The sequence below is a fragment of the Platalea leucorodia genome (assembly GCF_965183815.1).
Source record: "Platalea leucorodia genome assembly, chromosome: 6".
NCBI classification, from domain to species: Eukaryota; Metazoa; Chordata; class Aves; order Pelecaniformes; family Threskiornithidae; genus Platalea; species Platalea leucorodia.
The window spans coordinates 44,373,827-44,394,692 of NC_138828.1; the positions used below are offsets into that span (position 1 = coordinate 44,373,827).

General features: G+C 36.0%; 1 protein-coding gene across 3 annotated transcripts in view; it reads right to left on the bottom strand.

Moving 5' to 3' along the window:
* NEK1 (NIMA related kinase 1) overlaps positions 1-20,866 on the bottom strand; it is a 51,454-nt gene that overhangs the window by 14,867 nt on the left and 15,721 nt on the right. For 2 of the 3 annotated variants that reach the window (XM_082315227.1, XM_082315228.1), the window contains exons 12-24: positions 19,216-19,275; positions 18,906-18,965; positions 18,713-18,760; positions 18,546-18,620; positions 15,276-15,454; positions 15,062-15,193; positions 11,620-11,722; positions 7,818-7,901; positions 4,688-4,765; positions 3,524-3,619; positions 2,820-2,993; positions 960-1,025; positions 635-869 (exon numbers count right to left, since the gene is read on the bottom strand). In XM_082315227.1, coding sequence (XP_082171353.1) covers positions 635-869; positions 960-1,025; positions 2,820-2,993; positions 3,524-3,619; positions 4,688-4,765; positions 7,818-7,901; positions 11,620-11,722; positions 15,062-15,193; positions 15,276-15,454; positions 18,546-18,620; positions 18,713-18,760; positions 18,906-18,965; positions 19,216-19,275 — 1,390 coding nt within the window. The remainder of the gene's footprint in view (positions 1-634; positions 870-959; positions 1,026-2,819; positions 2,994-3,523; positions 3,620-4,687; positions 4,766-7,817; positions 7,902-11,619; positions 11,723-15,061; positions 15,194-15,275; positions 15,455-18,545; positions 18,621-18,712; positions 18,761-18,905; positions 18,966-19,215; positions 19,276-20,866) is intronic. The other variant, XM_082315229.1, reaches the window with a different exon arrangement.

The window sequence follows — 20,866 nt, forward strand, 5'->3', positions numbered from 1 at the left end:
CTATGCTACGAAGTAAGTCTGTCACATTCTCAATGATTATTTTTTTCTACAATGTGAAACAGACCCTTAATAAGACACAGCAAAACCAGGAAAAAGGTCTTCCACCCAAAAGCCCGGAGAAGGCAGATAGAAAATTTGAAAAGACAGGCTTGATTTAAAAAAAGAAAAAAGCTAAGATTGATGAAGGGTGCAATAAAAGTGACAGATATAAATTGAGAAAACCCTCAGTTTTTATTGTCCTACTGATAACACAAAAGGATTTTGAAGTTAAATAAGAAACTTCCATATATTAAGTGCTTTTTATTCTTTCTGTTAAATTAGTGCCCATTTAAAAGACACTTCCAAAGAAAGCTCAAAGAAAGTAACCATGCATTTAATCAGGTAACTATTTGTTGAAATTAGGAAATTATTTGTTGAATCTCCTGCAGGCCAATTAATTACTCAGCCTGTGCCTTATTCCTTATCCAAGGGAATACATAACCACCTATTTTTTAGAAACAGATGACACGCAACTGATAACAAGATGATAATAATAATTAAAAAAAAAAAAAAAAAGAGTACTTGCTTTATAAAAACAGACACTACATACAGTAAACTGATTTACTAATATCATGGTGACAAAAGAAGCACTTACGGTCTGTTTCAGAGAGAGAATCTTCCATTGATAACTGAGCTAGAGGAACTACCAACTCAGATGCCCCAGATTCCCATTTTTTGCGATCTCCTGGAAGTGGATGGTCACCTTCTTGTTGTTCCTTACCATCTTCAGACCCAGCTGATTCAGAGATATTTTTACACTCTTTTTTTCCTTTCTCATCTTCTTGAGCTTTAAGATTTTGATTTAATCTTCTCAGTATTTCTCGTTTATTCTGAAATAAGGGGCAACATATATCACTTAAAATAGTACCTTTCTTAAAAAGAAAAGAAAACTAAATCAAACCGAACACGATTTCACATACTTGCATTGCAAAATCTGGCTTTTTTATTTCCCCCTCGGCTTCCTGGATAGCAGTTACATTTTCATCCTTTCAGTCCAAGAAGCATGAAATACAATGTAGAAGAATATGTCAGAAAAAAATTATCTTGAGAATATTAATAGACATAATAGTGAAAAAATCACCTCTAAAACCTTTTCATTGACAACTGCAGATAAACTGAGACAGAATGTATGATGCTTCTGTTTTTACGGGGCTTCCCAAAAACAGAATTTCAAGGGCAGCTTCAGTCTTTAAACCATTCCCTATCTGAAAGTGGTGAGCAAATGAATTGGAATCAATTTAAGCAGACAAGTGAAATTTCAGAACATGAAACATGTAGAGATAAAGCTACATATGACCTCTACAGCAAAATGCCACCAAATTCCAATGCTAGAAATGAGTAACTCTATAGGAGAACAAAAAAAGTGGCAAGGACAGAGTCAAGGAGCACCTGTAAAGAAAAGCAGAAGGGAGAAGAAACAACTTTAGTGATTACAGCATATATAATGTCAAGTCGATAAAGACGAAGAAAACAGTAGTTCCTTGATATCTGAAAACATATCAGAGAGCCTGCCCAGATTAAGTCAATTGAGACTAGGCAGATGCACAATTACACCAAACTAAGGCAAATATTCCATTATGTGGTGCATTTTTGGGGGAAACATTCTGCATTATTCTTAATCTGCCTTAATTATGGCAGCAATGAAATTTCAACTATTGCCTAAGACCTACCAGGCATCTAAAAGCAATCAATATGAAGTTCATTTAGAAAGCATATTTACTCTTCAAAATTGTAAACCAGTAAATACGTAAAATAATCACACTAAAACCTGAAGGCAAAAATGTATAACTTATAATCTTTGTGTACAAGGCTTGTCTTCTCCAATTACTCTGGGTGCTAATTTTTAGTTAATTATAGTCACCATCTTGCGTTACTGTAAGACAAACTATCCACATGGAAAAAATGTGCTAATGATTTAAGCATTTGACAAAACATGATTTGTTTATTTTTCCAGCTACCAACCAACATCTTTCAGCATATTACATTTTATATACATTATTTAGCACTAAGTTTCACTATGTTCCCATAGTCATAGCCTTCGGGGTTGTATACAGTATACAATCCCACACTACACCAAAATCTAGAAATAGCTTAGGTAAAAAACCCAAAAGTTAGCATTCAAATTAGCACAGACTGCGTTGAAAACTCAAATTGTACAAAAATTCACTTGTATGCTCAGTTTCACAATTGTTACTTAAATCAAATGGTGGTAGTCAAGGTAAATGTGTAAGCATTTACAGTATCAGGATTGAAGATCACAGAAAACAGAAATTAGGAAGTCTCTAATAATGTTTTAGACAACACTATCAGATGCAAGTCTCAAACTTTGTATTCTCTGTTATAATCAGAATATACTTTCAAACTCACTGAAAACAAGAATTAACATAAAATAGTCCTATCATTCAAAATTTATTTTCTCACATCCACCAGGTTACGAACTCCTTAACTGCCCTCTTCAAGAGGCTGATGGAAATGCTGGTTAGTTGGTATCTTCTTCCACTAATCATGACTGCCTTGATCAAAACTGAAATTGCCTAGGGTCCATCATAAATAAGCCATTTTGTTCAAAACTGACTGAATTTGAGTTTCAGGGTACAGAGGTACTTTAACAGCTTCCAAGTTTTGCTTTCTTTTTACTTTTTTTTTCTTTCCCTAATGAGAAGCAAGTATCCTTAATGATTTTCTTCTACCTAATCTATACATTCTTCTAAAAATTCTTTTTCAAGTGAGGTATTTTTTTTTCCTTTCATCAATTTTACCCTCTTAGCAGAAGTACCTACCACACCCACTTCCTTCAAAGCAGAAGTCATGGAGATGACTGGTGTACCAGGCTTCACTGGAAGTTGTGGCTTAGGAAGAGCTGCTCCAAGCTCTTGTAGTCCATGCACAGGACTGTGTTCTGTAGCTCCCACATGAAAAGGCACATTAGGATTCTTTACCCCTTTTGCTATCAGCTGTACAGATTCAATTAAAAAAAAATTTAGATCAATAAATTAACTTCAAGACTTTGCACATTAAACACAGTATTATCAAATAGGCCCAGGTAAACCTTAGAAAAGGACAATAATGCCACACATTTTCATACGAAAGACAAGTGCCAGCTGCACATGTGAACTGTTTCCAGTTTACCAGCTTCAAAACATCCTGCTTTTTGTAGTGATATATTACTAGTTGGACTTGTCACTCCACAGCACATGGAAGCAAAAGAAGATTAAGTACTTTGGTAAGTTACAGATGATTAATAAAATACTTAAGGTGATCCTAATGATTCTTAGGTTTGATGTTCTTAAATTCTTGAACCAAATTCTTCATTCGAGTATACCTAAGGTTAGGCTTCTGAGGGAATTCTAACTGACAGATGCTCTCCTCAGTTTCAGAAGACAAACCAATTATCTAAGCTTGAAAAATCACAGTACAGGATTTTAGTTATACAAAGATACGACACTACATACTTTGACTGCATGTAACAGATTTATTTTCTTACATGTTCTTCCCAGGCTCTTTTCTCTCTTTCATACGCTTCCTTTCTCTTTCGCTCTAACTGTTCTTTCAGAACTGCAGCTCGAGCGTTTGCTTGGGCCTATAATAAACAAGCAAGAAAAAAAGACCAACTTAAACTCATAAAATGCATTAGTACCCCATTCCATGGAACATTTTAAAAAGAAACATTCTTGGATTACTTTATCTTCCTTTCTCTCACTTATTAATGTATAGACTGTGAAGGAAGGACTCCACTGACAACCAAAATCACCACACAAGTATAACAACTGATCTTCTACGTTGAAAATAACGGCAACTCCTCAAAATTTAATTACAGTTCTTGATTTGCATGGTTGTATTTTTAGTGTACATAGCAATCTTAAACAGAGTAATGTAAAATTAGAATCTCTCCTTAAAATTAGTTTTGAAGCCAAATGCATTAATCACAAAATATTAAATATCCAGTTTAAACTTTACAAACTTACTCAACATAAACACAAAAGGCTTCAGTTGCTGTTTCATCTCTAGTTTTAAGGTTAGGCATAAGGATAGCTTGTTCTTACATTGCTCTTTGCAGAAGATGGAAAAAAAAAAAAAGTCATACAATAGATAGAGTAATACTTGCTATGTATCGTATGGTAGAGATAGTTACTGTTATAAGAACACCATATGGAATAAAGTTCCAATCAAACATTGGATTTCTGTGAAACTCATTTGCTTTAAATGTCTTTCATCACGAAGGTATATAGCTCAGTTTCCAATCCACATGTAGCCCATGTCAGCACAGGTAGGGAGTTTTGCCTTCCTTTATTCTTTTAACTAAAATAAATTTGTTGTTATTTAAGGTACATCTTCCTTTCCCTCTCAGTATCAAAATGCTATTTTAGTTATACCAAATTTCCTTTAGGACTAAAGCTAACCCAGAGAAAAATCCCAAAGGCAGGGATGATAAAAATCCTTGACTTGCTATGCTATGTCACAACATATTTTAAAATTACTGAGATAAAACAGCTGAACAGAGTTATTATCTCAACACAGTTAAAATAAAAACCTCTTGTAGTGGATGTATGAACAAACTGTTGATAGCAAACTGAAATGTGAGAAACTTCATGAGATACAAAACAAATCTGAAAACAGTAAGTTCCATCCCCTCCTTCCCCACAATTACCTTCTGTGCTTCTATCTTTTTGCGTTTCAGTTCTGCTTCCTCACTTGATTCTTGTCCATCAGAACTGGCAGCTTCATTCTGCAAAGTAAGAGTCCTCAAAGAATTATCATTAACTCATGTATTTAAAAGCTGAGTGATGTAAGTGACTACTCGGATCACTTTGACTGTATGACTAACACGGGTCATAACTTCACTAGGTAACTCCTCACTCAAATGTAATGTCTACTTAGACAGAACTTCATCTTTGAGATTCATGGGGAGGTTTTTTTTGTCTATTTGTTCGGTTTTGTGGGTTTTTTTTGTTCTAAAAGATATGAAGCTTTTACAAGCCAGGAAAAAAGTAATGCGCCTACTGTTGCAAGACAAGTGACCTAACGATGCTGGGCTCTCACCTGCCACTCCTCATCACTGTGGCATGCTCTGCAGGTAAGGTAAACAAGAAAGGTTTGAAGCTCTGGAATTCCAGTTTCTTCCACTGTATGTGCTCCAAGGAAGGTGGAATGGGTGAGGGGGGAAATGGTAACAAGTAAGAATATATAAGGTCTATGGCTGACATTTCTGTTTTCAGTCTCTCTTACTTCTTTCCACGGCCTCTGCATACTCTCATTTACAGAACAGACTGACAGAGTTACGCAAAAAAAATTCTGACAGCAGCCTTTTATTGTTCATGACCAACCTGTGCAGACCTTTTATTTAAAATAAACTATTTAGAAGGTCTATTTAGTAGGCTTCTTGCAGTATAAGAAAAAGAGTATTATTAGAAATAATTTGGCAAAACACAAGCAAGAATTTTAGGTAAATTAAGTGAAAATAAAAAAAAATAAGGCCCACCTTGGCTTCAGCCAGCTAACAGGAAAAAAAGATGACTGGAAAGAACACTGGAGATAGAAAAACTTCAGAAAAATAATCTGGCACTTTTCATAGGCAAAGGAATGAATACATATATTGATCTATTGTATATAAAATAGGATACTATGCAGTAGCGATATATATAAAATTGTTTATCAACATAAGGAAACAAACATATCTATGACAAGATTTGGTCTGAGATGGTGTTCCTCTAGAAGTGAACCTCCATGCTAAAGTTTGCATCCACAGGCCATCAAGAAAAAAAAAAAAAACAAAACAAAAAAACACCCCTTGAACTTGGTCTTTGAATTCTGAAAATTAGCTTAGGCCTACTTCCTGGTAAGATATTAATCTGTTCTCTGTTCCTTTGTCGGTGGCATACCTTCTGGGACATACAATGCGACCTCAGGTAAGGTACAGCCACTGGGAAAAGAAGTTAGGTTCCTGATGTGCCTAATAACCCATACAGAGAATTAGTGTCATGGGCACAGTAACAGTACTTTTGTTTGACTTCACTAGCACAAGCAGCCTTGGCCTCCAGAGAAAAGGTTTCTGGAGAGTACATTTACTTCTGCAGTTAACCATACTGCAGAGAGCATGGGTGCTCCTAATTTTGAGGGAAAGTGTTGCAGCTGCTCAGTGAAAAAACTGGAACAGTGCAGTACAGCACTGGCTCTATACTGGTGACATTTTAGCACTGTTGTCTGTATTCTAAGGGTACTCATGAGCCACAGTAAGATTTTGTAGGGCTGTGTATGGAGATGACTAGTCCCACTGCAGCAGTTTTGAAGCTTGTCCAAAACAGCAGAGACAGAGTTATGAGTGAAACGAGCACCAAATGCAATTAAGACAGCATGTGCTTATGGTGCATCAGCTCAGCATTTTATGTGAGTCAGCGCTAGTGATCAGCTTCGCTGACCAGCCTCTACAGTAACTTCATAGACTCACAAAACCTTGATTTTCTTCTTGCTCCTTAAGACAAACTTAGGAAAACGGTCCATGTCGGTCCCATGCCAGACTTAGCCACTAGCACATCTTATAAAGTTTGCATAGTCTCCTCAGGTAGAAACGTACATAACGTTTGCTCTGGATCATTCATTTTAGATTGAAAGGGGAATGGGTTCCTCTCCAATGCACTAAAGAAGTTTTGCATGTCAGTCAAGGGACTGAATTTGGCTCTCTTGCATCTCACCAGTGAGATGCAGTCAAAGTTAAAGAAAATAAAGAAAACAAAGAAACCTATTCAAAAGAAGTCACTAATACAGGAAAAAATTAGAATACTTTAGCATTAACCACCCCACCCCACCCCTCGCCCCCAAACCTACAGCAATGCGCAACTCTGTTTAGCTGGGATGGTGGTCCAAAGAAACTGAGTGGTACTGGGCATGCTCTTGCCTTATATGTCCACTCACCATACATAAGATGCATGAAAGCACTTAATACAGGTGCTTAAAGGTGTGGCAAGGGGAGGGGGCAGGAACATTTCTCTAGTTTTAAATCACAAAATACAATGTGAATGAATAAGCAGGTAATCACTTGAGAAAACCCAAACACTCAATGGACAGGAAGGGTAAGAGCAGACAGGAGTACAAGACCACACAGTAGGTTAATGAAAAAATGGAAACAAACTCCAGACCATATTTACTACATAGATTGCCTCTCAAATGAAACTCTTTTAAACAAGTAAATGGATTGCTTCCAAGGGTGCCTCGGATTACTCATTTGACACCTTAAGAAGTGTTTGTTCTGAATCTACTTTATGAACATGTTATATTGTGTTTGTTGTATTATGAACATATTTTGGAAAAGTGATGTTTGAAAAAAAAAAAAATTGTATTGATTAAATTGAGCTCTTGCCAGGAATTTCTAAGTTTAATACACACCTACAGAATATATGAAAAGAATTGCTTCATATGCACTCTGTGTGAGCATTGTCAAAAAATGAATTCTGGAGAAGTTCCTATAACTAAAAGCAAATAAACATAAACATGCTATTGCTTGATGAGACATGTAGGTGTCAAATTCAGATGTAACCTTCTGTTGTCTTGTTTTAAAAACATTGTTACTTTACAGGCACTGAAGCTGCGCCCCCACCACTGAAATAACGAACAGATTTTGCATATTCTGGAAGAAGAGATGGAAGTACACTAACTGCGGAACAGAATTAAATGTCAAAAATATATGTCTATACATAAAACTGCCTACAAGAAGAGTCTTCACACAGGGATAAAAGAATACATCCCACAGCCAACTTCCATAAGTATTTATTTTTCAAACCAACCTTCTCTCCACGGAGTTTTGCTCTAATCTGTTGACGTTCATTAAAGTTTTGTAGCCGGATCTGTCTTAATCTTGCCAAATATTCCTAAGGCAAAGAAAGGAAATAAGTTTCAATTATACCGAAACTGTCCCCAGTATGCTTAACTTAAAATACATATGATTCCACAAAAAAAAAAAAAAAAAAAAAAAACAAACCAAAAAAACACAAAGATGGGGGGGGAACCAAACAACACAATATTACTATCACCATATCAGCATTTACTAATCTCCAGAAAAACTCTCATCTAACGAAAATAAACAAAACTGGAACATATGTTTTCCAGTATTAAGCTATCATAACATTTTATATCATTGAAGGCTAGGAATGGTTATATTTATCACAACAGGATTAAGATATACAGAGTCATATCTATATGGATGCACATTCAAGAACCTCTCTGAGACAGACTGATGTAGACAACTACTATTTTGATTCTTTAAAAAAAAAAAAAAAACAAAAAAAACCAAAAACCCCAGAACACCTGAACTCTAGAACTTTATACAGTAAATTATTTCCTAGGAATTTATGAAGTCCTTTTATTTTGTTACACAGATGAACCATGCAGGGAAACAAGGCACAGTCAAGGTCAAAATAGTGCTATTTGTGTGATGAGCAAAGTGGCAAACATGCGGCAAGCATACCTCTTCCTCCTTGTTTCTGGATTTCCTTCCTCTTGCAGAAATGGGCCTGCCTCCATAGATATCTGCCACGTTTTGCAGTGTACCCTGTTTGCCATTTAATGGTATCAAATTTAAGGTGGCTGGGGCGGTAAAATTATCTGCTTTATCCAATAACTGTTCACTCACAAGAAACCAAATCCGCAGTTGCTCTGAAGTTAACCGATAACCCTTTTTCACTTACACGAAACATATGACAGTAGTAACTAGAAATCCTGAGTAGCCAGAGAGACTAGAGCTTTAAGAATAGAGTTGCCTTCTCCCTGCAATTCTGTTCTTCTCCTGCTATGTTAGAAAGCCTAAATTCTGATGGGCACAAGTTTTTCTACATCTGGATTATATACAAATTGTGGCACAGAGTTGGCATTTCTGCCATTGTTGAGCCAAGCCTAAAATAAAAGTGGAATCTTTATATGTTCTTAGATTAAGCTTTTTCCACAATGATGACTTTTTTAAAAACATACTACAAGTAGCAAACTGAAAAACCTAATAAAATACTTAAATATACATATTACATCTAACAAGCTGTGTTAAATGCCTAATACATATGCATTCACAGTGTATAGCCTTGGTTAGTATGATGTCCTACAGCGTCCTAACTGTCACCAAAAGGATTTCAACCTTTAAGAAAGTCCAACAACAAACAGTACAAGAATCATTTAACTCCAGGTTTCCTGCTTGCATTAAAATCCAAAATATTTACATTATTTTGTTCATGATATACCATAAGCCTCTGCTGAACAGGTTAAAAATATCTTGATTTGTTAACTCAACGTACAATAAAGACAGTAAGCATACATGTGATAGTTACATGGACCCTCTGCCTTACAAAATACCAGGGCTTTAGCTTTCTCAGGCTTGAGTATAGAGAGCTATCAGTAAGTAAATACTCCAGTTAAGTTCTTGATAGGGAGGACTGAATTGAAATATTCTGGCTAAATACTCTCTCAGATTGAGCAAAAAATCAGTAACTCAGGGAAACAGCACATTTCTGCACTTCTGTGGGTTAGTGACTGGGGGATCAGAGAACAAATTAAAGGAACCATCCTGTGAATAAGAAGTAGCATACATTCATGACGACTCCATGAATTCTGGTTTCAGCTTTGAGCATTAAGTTATACAAAATGGAAAGGAATATTTTCCATATTCACCTTTTCAGAAAATACTTTTTTTATTTTTAACTTTTTAATGCATGTTCCTGAGATTTACAAAAGCTAACTGGCACTATTCAAGTCACCTCATTGTTCTTCATTCTAGCATTCAAGTTAGTTTAGGTATTTTCATCAAACTGATGGAGATTTATATCACTGCTCTTAAACAAGAAAGAAACAGGAAGCAAGATTTTTGAGAACTCCTTTTCTTTCTGTAGATTGTTAACTTTTACTCATCTGCCTGCATTAAAATTTTCAAAGACCAGGACTCAATGTTTTGCAATGCCATACAGCTACAGTGAAGTAGCAAATTAGGTCAGGAGCTGTCTTAAAGAAGAGATGACTGAAAGTATCATCAACTCAACTACTGAGTCAAACTTTAGACTGTCACTTGAAAATTAAAATTGACAGCAACTCTATATTAACAGAAGCTGGATAAATTAGTGCGAGTCATTTGACTTACAAGTCTTTATACAAAGAGCTGCGTATTAGTTGATGATTCCTATGGATTTCTCCTCTCGGATCATCATGGTCTGGACAAGAGTCCCCCCCCTATATGAGAACTACTGCCAGCTAATCAAATTATTTTCCTGCATGAATAGAAGGAAGCTGCTGCTATCAATGGCAAATGATAGTCCACGAATTTGGAACCCTGGCTTCGAGTTACATCTTAAACATCTGCAAGTTACTTTTACAACTGTTCAGTAACCTCCCTGTTTTATTACTGCAGCCAGTTAAGAATAAAACATTTGGGCTCAGTTGAATACATTAGAGAAACTTGAGAAACATTAACCTGAATACTTGGGTACCTTGCATTAATTGATTTCATACATTTATATTAATGCCAACAAAGTCAAGAACAAAATGGAAGCAGGTACTACTAAGGACTTGTCTAAGAAGAGGCAGTCTTAACAAGAATTGTTCATTTTTTCAAAATTATTTACTGGTCTTGGAGGTTTTAAAAAACAGAACCATAGTCTTAAAGTGGAAGACTCATGCTTTAAAACATATGCACTAATCTAAGGATACTTCACCATCAAAGCATTTAAGAATTGCTTACTATAAGTGAAATAATCCCTGAAACAAAGACCTGGCTGTAAATCATGATCTGATATTCAGATATAACTCACAAGATGCTTCTATAAATCTGCAGTTGGTTTCATCTCACTGCAATGCCAGCATGGTCAGTTTAATTTCAGCAGCTGACAGTGATATTGTGACTTGGTTGTATGAGTAGTGTGGAGGAGCACTCAAAAAGCAAAGCTCTCCACATTATGAAAACACATAGTTCAACCACACAAAGTCCTAGTGCAAATGAGTCATTTCCAAGATAGCTTTACTGCAAAACAAACTTCCTAAAGGAATACTGAATTTAAAACTGCAAGCATAAAGAACAGAGAACATTTTGTGACGCTGTCCACTAGTTAATCTCTAAAGAGTAAAGGTTTTAGAAACATCAACCTTGACAAAGACGGATGTCTTTATAATACCTTCTCAATAAGCAGAATGTGTTTTTGTAAAACACACTACTGTATCTGATCATTAGCTGTATCAGTTTAATTAAACTTCATTTTAGGTTCAAGCTACTGAATAATACATAGTTTAATTTTAACCAAAACTTTAAAGCTGTGACCAGAAAAAAAAAAAAAATGTAAATGAATGTTCTAAAATTCACAATATCAAGTTAGACACATGCAAACCAAGGTATTTTCCTTTGTGAATAAATTTACAGTCATGAGAAATGTATTGCACAACTCTGTTACATTTTAATAAAATCAATAACAAAATGCAAAAAACCTACCTCCCATTCTCTTTTTTTTTTTTTAAAATACTTAAGAAAAATATTTCACCAGCATTTCATGGTTATGATGCTACTTCAAAGATTCACAAAGCATGCTGAAACAGTAATAAACAGAGGAAGACCAGATTCCATACCATGTGTCCCTCAGCTCGAGCTTTGTTTTCCATGGCTTCTCTCTTTCGTTGCCAAAATTCTTCAACTTGCTTTGCTCTATCTGCAGCTATCCATCCTTTTTGCCTGAGTAATTGCAACACATAGAAAGATGAAAGTCTGAAATATGACATTCAAAAGACCCCCCTACATTTATTCTAACTAGGACACACACAAAAAAGTAACTTTCTATGAGTAAGGCATCTTCAAAAAATGCCTTTCATCAGCCAAAATACAACTCAGACTTCCACAAAATGGAGGAAAATAGGCTCAACTAAGTTAAAAGAACAATTTAAAAAAACAAAAACAAAAAAAACAACCAAAACACTGTGATCCAGATCCTGGTCACCAAAACAAAAATGAATGTCAAAACACAATCTTAGCACAATTATTTCTGAAAATGTCTCAGCTTGTTTCATTATTGTTATCGTTTGTGAAAAAGACGACTCCTTCAAGGTTTCCCTTCAGAGATGAGCAAGAACTCCTCACATGAGTCAGTCAGTAAGGTCAATACTGCAGCAGTCTTTCAACCAACCTACGTTTGGAGTAAGAGCTTCTACCACTGAGATAAGTAGTACGGTGCTAGTATTCTTAGAGTGTTCTGGCAACTCCTTTTGCGGGATCTTAGGGTATTTTTGTTTGTTTTTAAAGGGACCGTGAAAAAATTTTCCTACCTTAGAATTAGCCAGAACAAGATGGTTTTTTTCACATGTTCCACCCCAGGTCAGGGACCTGCTTGGGTAGAGAAGGCGGCTATGTTCAAGTTACCGTAACCGAGCATCTGGCAAGTCTCCTAGTACATACAAATGAGCATTTTGTAGAAGAACCAGTTTCTGACAAATTGGTTAGAAGTGGACTCAGAGGAAGCTTTCTATTAAAAAAAAAAAAAAAAAAACACTCAGAAATGGTGTAAGATATTCTAACAAATGGCAGAATGATGAGGCAGTCCCCTTTCCAAGGTTCCCCTAGCCTCATTTGACTGAGGAGTATTGGGGTTCCAGCAACAGGCAGGAGAAAATTGGAATAAGCTGATGGCAATAACCAATCAGGCTGAGACAGTTAAAGAAAGAATCATTTTGCAATACAGGAGCTATTGCTAGTAATTCATAAATGAATTAGCACACTAATTAAACATCCTTGCATCTTGTTTTTTCTCTCCCCTCACCCCACCCCCCCAAGCAACAAGGAAATGAAATATTTCTATATGCTACAGTTCATTAAGAGGAAGACGGAGATAAAACTACTTTGATACAATAAAACAAATGCCATAGCTGCTCTGAAAAAGCAAGACGATCCATGTAGGCATTACTGGTAAAGAAACAAACACTTGGCAACCTTTGTATACACATATTTGACTCACTACAAGATTTTTACTGTAACTGTTCATTACATATTAACTCAATTGGTGGATAGTGAGATCTGTCCAAACCCCTATCATATAGCTGAAGTCTAGCTTACAGTGTTGGGGGACAGGTGCTTCCCAAGCGAAAAACCCAAACCTATTTGTCTCAAACCAAATTCACAGTAAAAACTTATTTCAACTAAGCTTTATGAAAATGGTTTTCCCTACTTTAAAGCTGAGTGACTCATCTTCCTAAAATATTTCAACTAGATTTCTTCTGGGCTGCATTTCTGTCCAAGAGACAGTTTTTAAAGATTGTTGATGTTGAATATACTTAGCTTTATATTAGCTGTAATCAGAAAGATTGCAACTTGAGGATTTCTCAACTTCTTTAATATATGCTCTAAATTACCTATCTTTAGGAAAGCTGCAATTATTTAAATTCTTTGTTTGAGCTAAACATCCTAAACACTTATATTTATATTTCATCTCCAGCTGAAAGAATAAAGTGCAGGAGAGAAATGCTGCTAGGCTATCTATGATAATAAAATTGCTTCTAGATAGTAAAGTACAAATACTTACCACATTTTAAATGCTAAAAAACAGCACCTCTATTTAAGGCTAAAGGTAACCCAGTTTATAAATAGAAAAAAAAAACCTTCCACCTATTTTGAAATTTCTGCACAGTATTTTCAGTGAGTGCCTCCAAGTTCAAGTAGTTGAGAAATCCTGGATCAGTTTCTCTTCATGATCTTCAGATAATTCATAATTTGCAGCCCTCTACTATAGTTCCTCTCAATTTTAACACATTTAAAACACTTTACTCAGGTGTAGCCAAGTATCATTTAATATTGTCAAATGTGCGAGGCACACTGTTTCCTAATCTAGGCAAGATTTGGGGATCGTGGCACATTGTGTAAAGCATTGAGAATAAGTAGAGCAGGATGGAAATACGCATCTACATCAGCTGGGAAAATCCATCTTTCAGTACCAGGTTGTACCAGAAGGAATTTTAATTAGCTCACAACAGCACAAGTTACTATAAGGAAAATAAAATATACCTTGTAGCTTACAAAATTGTAACAGCAGTGTTAAATGTGTTATGGTATTGCTGCAAATTTTAAAATAGGAAAAAAAAAAATCTATAAAGGCAAAATATATTATATTAAAACATAAAACTGAATAGAATTAGTTTAGAAGAACAAATGTTTTCTTTGGCCACTTCCTTTTCCTCACATTAACTCCATTTATTTCTTCCTCCATGCAATACATCATTGGATCTGCAGAAGTTTAAATAATGCATGAGAAAATTTGTCCCTCTATGAAAGTTAATCAGTAACAGTCATGTACTAAACTTCTAGGAAAAAAAAAAGATATTTTCCCATTTACTGCTCACAAGTGCGGACACAGTTCTTTGGGCAACAGTAACAGATCTGAAGGAGAGAAAAGAAGTTTTGAAGAAGCTACTTCAAAGAGTGAAATCATTTAGAACAAAAAAATCAATACTTGTTTACAATCCTTTTATATATAAAATACTCAGTTTATAGTAATTGCAAAGAATAAGCACCACTGAATGAGAAGTTGCACACCACTATAACACCTGGCATTTGCATCTCAATAAAAGCTCCTAGAAGTTTTCCACTGATCAATAAACAGGAGCAAACAATTCTGGGAGCATTCTAGACACTCTCCTATGCTAGAGAGTCTAACGCTTAGCTACAGAGAAGGCAGTCAGAATGAGATGACAGGAGAAGGAAGCGTCTTGGCAGGTAACACAAAAAGCAGAACTATGAAAAAAGCAAAGGAGGCTTATAATTTTACCTACAACTGCATTAAGCCGAGAATTTTGGATGAAATCTAGTTTAGTTACAGTTGTTAGCAATCCATTTTTTCCACTGTTGGGGAAGCCAAAGTTTCCATTGGTTCTAAAAGAATTGTGGTCTGTGAGGGACTAACACACAAACAGACGGCACAGTACCAATGGATAAAAGTGATTTTGAGACATGCCCAACTACTAAATGAAACATGACACGGAACAAGAATCTAACATGTAGGGACAGATTTATGGATTATCATAGTCCAACCTGTTTGCATTGGCTTGTTTAGACACCTCCTTCAATCTTTTCATTTTTTTCCTAACTGCACCAGCATCAGGTAAAGGGTGATGACCTGCAGGCCCCTTAGGAACTCCTGGACGTATTCCAGGTGGAATTCCTCTGTAGATAAATACGTACAGTAACTTTCATTACTTTCATCTAAAGCAGACCACATGCAACTTCTAATGGAAGGCAGCCATACCTTTCAACAACTTCTTGGCCTTGTACTTTCGCCCTCAATTTGGCTTCCCTCTCTTCAGCTACTCTAATGTTTTCCTTTTGCTGTTGCATCTGGTCAAAAATAGCATGATAGTGTTCATATTGTCCTCTGGAAGACACAGGAAAAGGACCAACACCACCTCCACCGCCATAATATGGTGCCTGGAAGTCAAAAGGGGTAAGGTGCAAATCTCAAATACTGGTTTTAACAATCCCTTCCAATTTTCACATCTTCAGCAGAATAAAAGCATTAATATGTTCTGCAACAATTCTGAGTTGGTCCTAGTTTTATTCCTGGCATGCCCCTATTTTAATGAATTACAAGACAGATAAATTAAAAACTTATTTTTCTGTTACCACTCCAGAATAACACAGCATTTTACCTCCCTCTGATAATAGTCTAGTTATACATGAGACATCTGTCACATATTTTGGAAGTTATTGGTAACAAATACATTGAAGTGTAATTGGACATAGATGTTCTTACATGGCAAAAATCAAAGTTTTAGCACAAAAGCTAAAAGTGATACAATACTAACTGAAGTACTAATGAGTGATTTGTAGCCGAACACCCATTTTTTCATGAAGCTGGAAATGGTTAAGCACACTTCTAAGGTTGCTGAATGGCATTAAGTGCAGATTTATCTGAGAATCCCCATTGTTACCAACCTATAATTTCGTTTCATCACCAGAACTGAGGTGCTTCCCTACTCAAGCTCAGATCAGGAGAACATCTACCACAAGCTACTGCTTTACACAAATTATCTCTGTCATTCTCAAAGAATTAGAATTCCTACAGAACCTTCATGTGAAAATAATTAAAAAAAAATGTTGCAAGCAGCTGTGTACAGTAGTAGCCAAGGATGGATGCAGAAAACGTGAAACTGGCAAAACAAGGTTAAGGTTGTCAGCACATGCATAAAGATGTTCCCTTTACACCTGGGGGAAGCAGCTGAATAGCCCATGGTAGTGAATCTATGGAATTTGTTTTAATAATAGTGTCAGTGTTCCTTCCAGAGTAGTCTTAAGTATTTTAAATAAATTCAAATAGGTGAGTGCAGATGTGACAGGTTTAAGATTGCCTACTTAGAAGTTCTTAAACAGATTATATTTGACAGTGGAATTTAGCTCATATCCTGAGTTTCAGTTGCTCAACACCCATCAATAGCTCCCCATAATCCATATGATAGAATACTAACTGAAAGATTTATCCAGGCATTCAAATAAATACACAGGTATGCTGATCATCTGAATAAAAATAATTTACTATACAAGACTATAGTTTCTACAAATAGAAGGAAAAGTCTTGCTTTAGACACTATTCAAGGTTTCACCTGTCATTATTAGAGCTCAGTTTTCAAAAGGACTATCTGAAGAAATAGTATTATCAATCTCTAGGCAAGTGCTATGAAGCAGGTGCTCATCAACAGTCTGAAGGACAGTTACAGCCCCTGCTAGAACCATAAACCCGAAGCAAATCCTTGCCATCTCTTTCCCTACTTTCCCTCAGAAACAGGTGCCAGCAACCAACCCAGACGGACAACAGGAGGAGAAAAATCATGCAGTGCATGACCCTGCTGTGCCTCCATAAGAGGCTATATGGCTTGCGTTATTGGAAAGCTTGAACAAATGCTATTTGACAGCATCAGGGAGTTGCTGGATACACTGTTTTCATGTTGGAGAAAGGAAAAGGATAATTAAGTCAAGAATACCGTAATAGTATATGGAAACCTGAAGCGATGATAACCTAGCAGCCTGCAGTAAGATTTGTACTAAACTATTCAATTTGGAGAAGACATTTCAATGAATTTTAAAGCATGTCTGCCACGACATTTTACACCAGTGGCACTTTGTGAAAATGTACACAGCCACTGAACCTCAGTTTCCGTAGATGACTGAGAATACTGATTATGATGCAGCTGTAGCTACAACTTTATACATTTTATAGTACTGTATAAAGCTACACTTTATACGTTTGCAGTGTCTAAGGACCTTTCAATAAAACTTTCAAAGTTAATCAGAAACATGATTGCTTTCAGGAACGTATGTAGCTCTCATCCAAATGTGACGATGCTGATACATTGTGCTGTATGGAAGCTTGTGTTGGTGCCTGCCAGTTTTGTCTTGAGAGGGAGAGAAGGATGGTACAGGAACCAAATGTGTTTTTCAATTTTTCCATTAAATCAGCACCTGGTAGTTTTTGAAGTCTGGTATGCTTAAGTTTGCTTTTATATTTAAGCTTTACTTACATGATGTGTGGGACACATCCGAAGATGATGTCTATTTTGAAATAATATATTTAATAAGCAGCTACTGAAACCTGGTCAAGCGCTTGTGCATTCCTTTTTCTTGTACAAGGCACAGAAAATAAAACCTCTCTTCATTTTGACTCTAGTGCTCAGTCAGAGCTTGTTTATAAAAACCCTACTAAACATGTTTAGGCCATGTGTTTTTGTAAGACTCACTACCACCACAACAAATAGCTGTGTTTTAATCCATTTTCTATTGTCAGATAGATTTATACCACAGCAATACTTAAATTCCTGCACTGTCTCTGTCTGATGAAAGTACCCAGACCTTTATATTCAAGTAACTTCATGAGACTACTTCCCAGAACAGTTATGTTTCCATGAAACTATGACCCACACAAACAGGCAAAAAGAAACGGCCATAGGAATCAGATTAAATTATGTAAGAAGTGAATGGCTAAAGAGTTTACTGCTTTCTGAAAAAAATAATTAGATTTACTCAGGATTTTTCACCCCCCTCCTGAACAACTTATCAGTATATATAAACATTTATGTTGCTAAATAACAAAGAATGCTTAGAAGCAGGTGTTTAATACTGGGGAAGGGGTCCATTTTCATAATATGAGAACCTGGAAAAAGATTTCAACAAAAGAATTCAAGAACAAACTTGAATGTGAAAGAAGCTGTTCATGCATAGATTCAGCACAGGAAAAGTAGCAAAAGCAGGAGTGGAAAAAAGAAAGTGGTGCATGAAAACCATTACTGGCAGAAAGAGAAGAGATTCAGAAATTTAGTAAGTATTAAAAATGAAAATTGCACACGATCTCCAAAAAGCCAGGGAAGAGAGTCTGTTATACAGGTTCTCTTAAACTATCCATAGATTAATAATGAGCAGCCCCAAGAGTTGACCTCCAAGAGCAGATCTTTCTGAAAAGAGAAGACCATGCCAGATAACCAAAGGAGGGGGGAACAGACTACACCACATTTCTGCATCTGCTGCCAACCTTAACATCACCACTTCCACCTGAACCAAGCACATTCCTCCATCCTTGTTCCCTGGCTCTGTTTATTCGTTCCATCTGAAGGAGAAAACAATACAGGAAAACATAATTCAAGGAATCACTAAGTAAAAATTGAACTTCACTATTAACACATTTTAAGTATATTTTACCCTTTCTTTTTCCAATCTTCTCATTTCATCTGCCTTCAGTAAACTGATCTGCAATACGTAAGGATTAAACATGTTTAGTAAATGGGAAATCAAACTACTTCATATTCTTACGTAACATGTAACACATCACAGCACAGATATTTCATTAAAATTACTATGAGTGGAAAAAGAAAGTCTCAAGAATCTTGTCTACCTGATCTCTCTGGCGTTTTTCTTTTTCAGGCATTTCTAACCTTTTCTTTTTTGAGGCTTCCTGAAAAATAAGCATATAATTTGGTATTTATTACTGAGCCATTATTCTGTCAAGTCTCTGTCAAGATAGCTAGTGCTCCAATTGCTGGTGTATGTCCATGAGGATTAAAAAAATTTTTTTAAAAAAAATAACTGTTACATAATGTTTGGAAAAAAGAGAAGGAGGAAAGGTTTGAAGGTTTTATTTTGCCATTCTTGCTCTGGACTTAGCTTTTGCTTAGTTTGAAAATTAACAGATGATCTCATGATACCTCAAACATTTTCCTCCTTTCTTCTCCTGGATTCATTTTCTTCATTGGAGTTGGAAAGGCCTGGATAAAAGGTGAAATTTCAAATTAGATAGCACGATGCCAGAATGAGAGAAAAATTCTATTCAGAAAAAAAAAAAAATCTTAAACCCACAACTTAGTATGTGCAAAATGGGGTTTAAAATAGTTAATTACTCAGGAGGTTTTAAATGAAAAGCCCTGCTAGGATCTAAGGGTAAATGCTACTGTACTTGTTCATTCTCTATGAGAAGCTCTGTCTTGAAAGCTGAAGGCAGTAATTTTTAAGTCTGTTTTGTCTTAATTTTTCTTCTCTGGCAATATCATTCTGCATTACAATCTTTTCCTATTTTAAGTCTTTGAGGGTCCCTAGATATTACGATTCTCTTTTACTTGGAGAATCAATTTATTAGGTTAAACTTAGGATCTTTTGCTTGGGTAACTCTAACCAAGGTTCTTGTTACCTATGGAAGAGGAGAACACAGCCACTATTGAATACCTGGTAAAGAGGCAGCTATACATAATGAGTGGTGCTGCTTACTCTAATCTTCTCAAAAAAGTGATGGTTACTTCTAAAGCATTTTTTTTCTGACCATACTAGAACACAGAGAACTTGATAATATTTTCTTTTGATGACCTAAAAGCCTATCAAACGAGTACTTTAAAATCAAGTATTTCAGAAGTTGGAAGCCTTTAGAGACTTAAATCAATGTAGTTAAACTACAGTGAGTTAATGTAATATCACTAAACAAAGGAGATGATTGTTACATACTCCTCTGAAAAGCCAGTTGGGAGCTGCAAGCTCAGACTACCCTGGAACAACAGTAAAGAAGAAAATTTACATTACGCTGTAGCCATTGTTTCTATCCTACATCTTATCCCTTGTCACTAGGTACAATCCACACAAAGAATATGCCTTAAAATTGCAGCGTTACCGACTCCTTACATGCAGCAAGAGGATATTTCCTCAGTCTCTACCCTGCTACTTTGAGTCTCTGTGCAAGTTGGATCTGTGTTGGCTGGTGAAACTGATTATAAAGAGCAACAGACTAGCAGATGGTTGCAAAACCTTAGAACGTAAAAACCCCATGGTCTCATAAGGGCACACAAAAAGTCTGTGCGTTCCCTTCTTCTTGCTCTCTTTTTCAAACTGTGTATCACAAGTGAACAAGGCTTGTGTGATCAATGAGCTTTTCCCTAAACCTCTAGTAACTTTTGAATGTCAAGGATAATTTATAGCTTAAGATAAATTTGACAGGTGGATAGAAAATTAACAGATGGATAGAGATCTCAGTATTATGTTCCCCGAAGTGCCATGGGAAGAAGGAAAGAAGAAAACCCCCAAAATGCACAAAAACCCCACCACCACAAGAACAAAAATATTACTTATTCAGAAGCAAATTTGAATTAGTTCTCTTGCTGAAGTAGAAGCTTCTTGGTTGCCTGTTGTTTGGCACGTGTATATAGCTCAAAATAGCTGTATCATAAACATCTCCTGGCCATGCAGTAATTAAAGGAATAAAGGGCGGGGGGATGTTGGGAAGAGTTTTATATAATAAGGACTACAGAGAAGATGACTGGAAGAAAGATCAAGAAGTACTGTATGAAGGTATACAGAAGACTATTTCTCATTAGT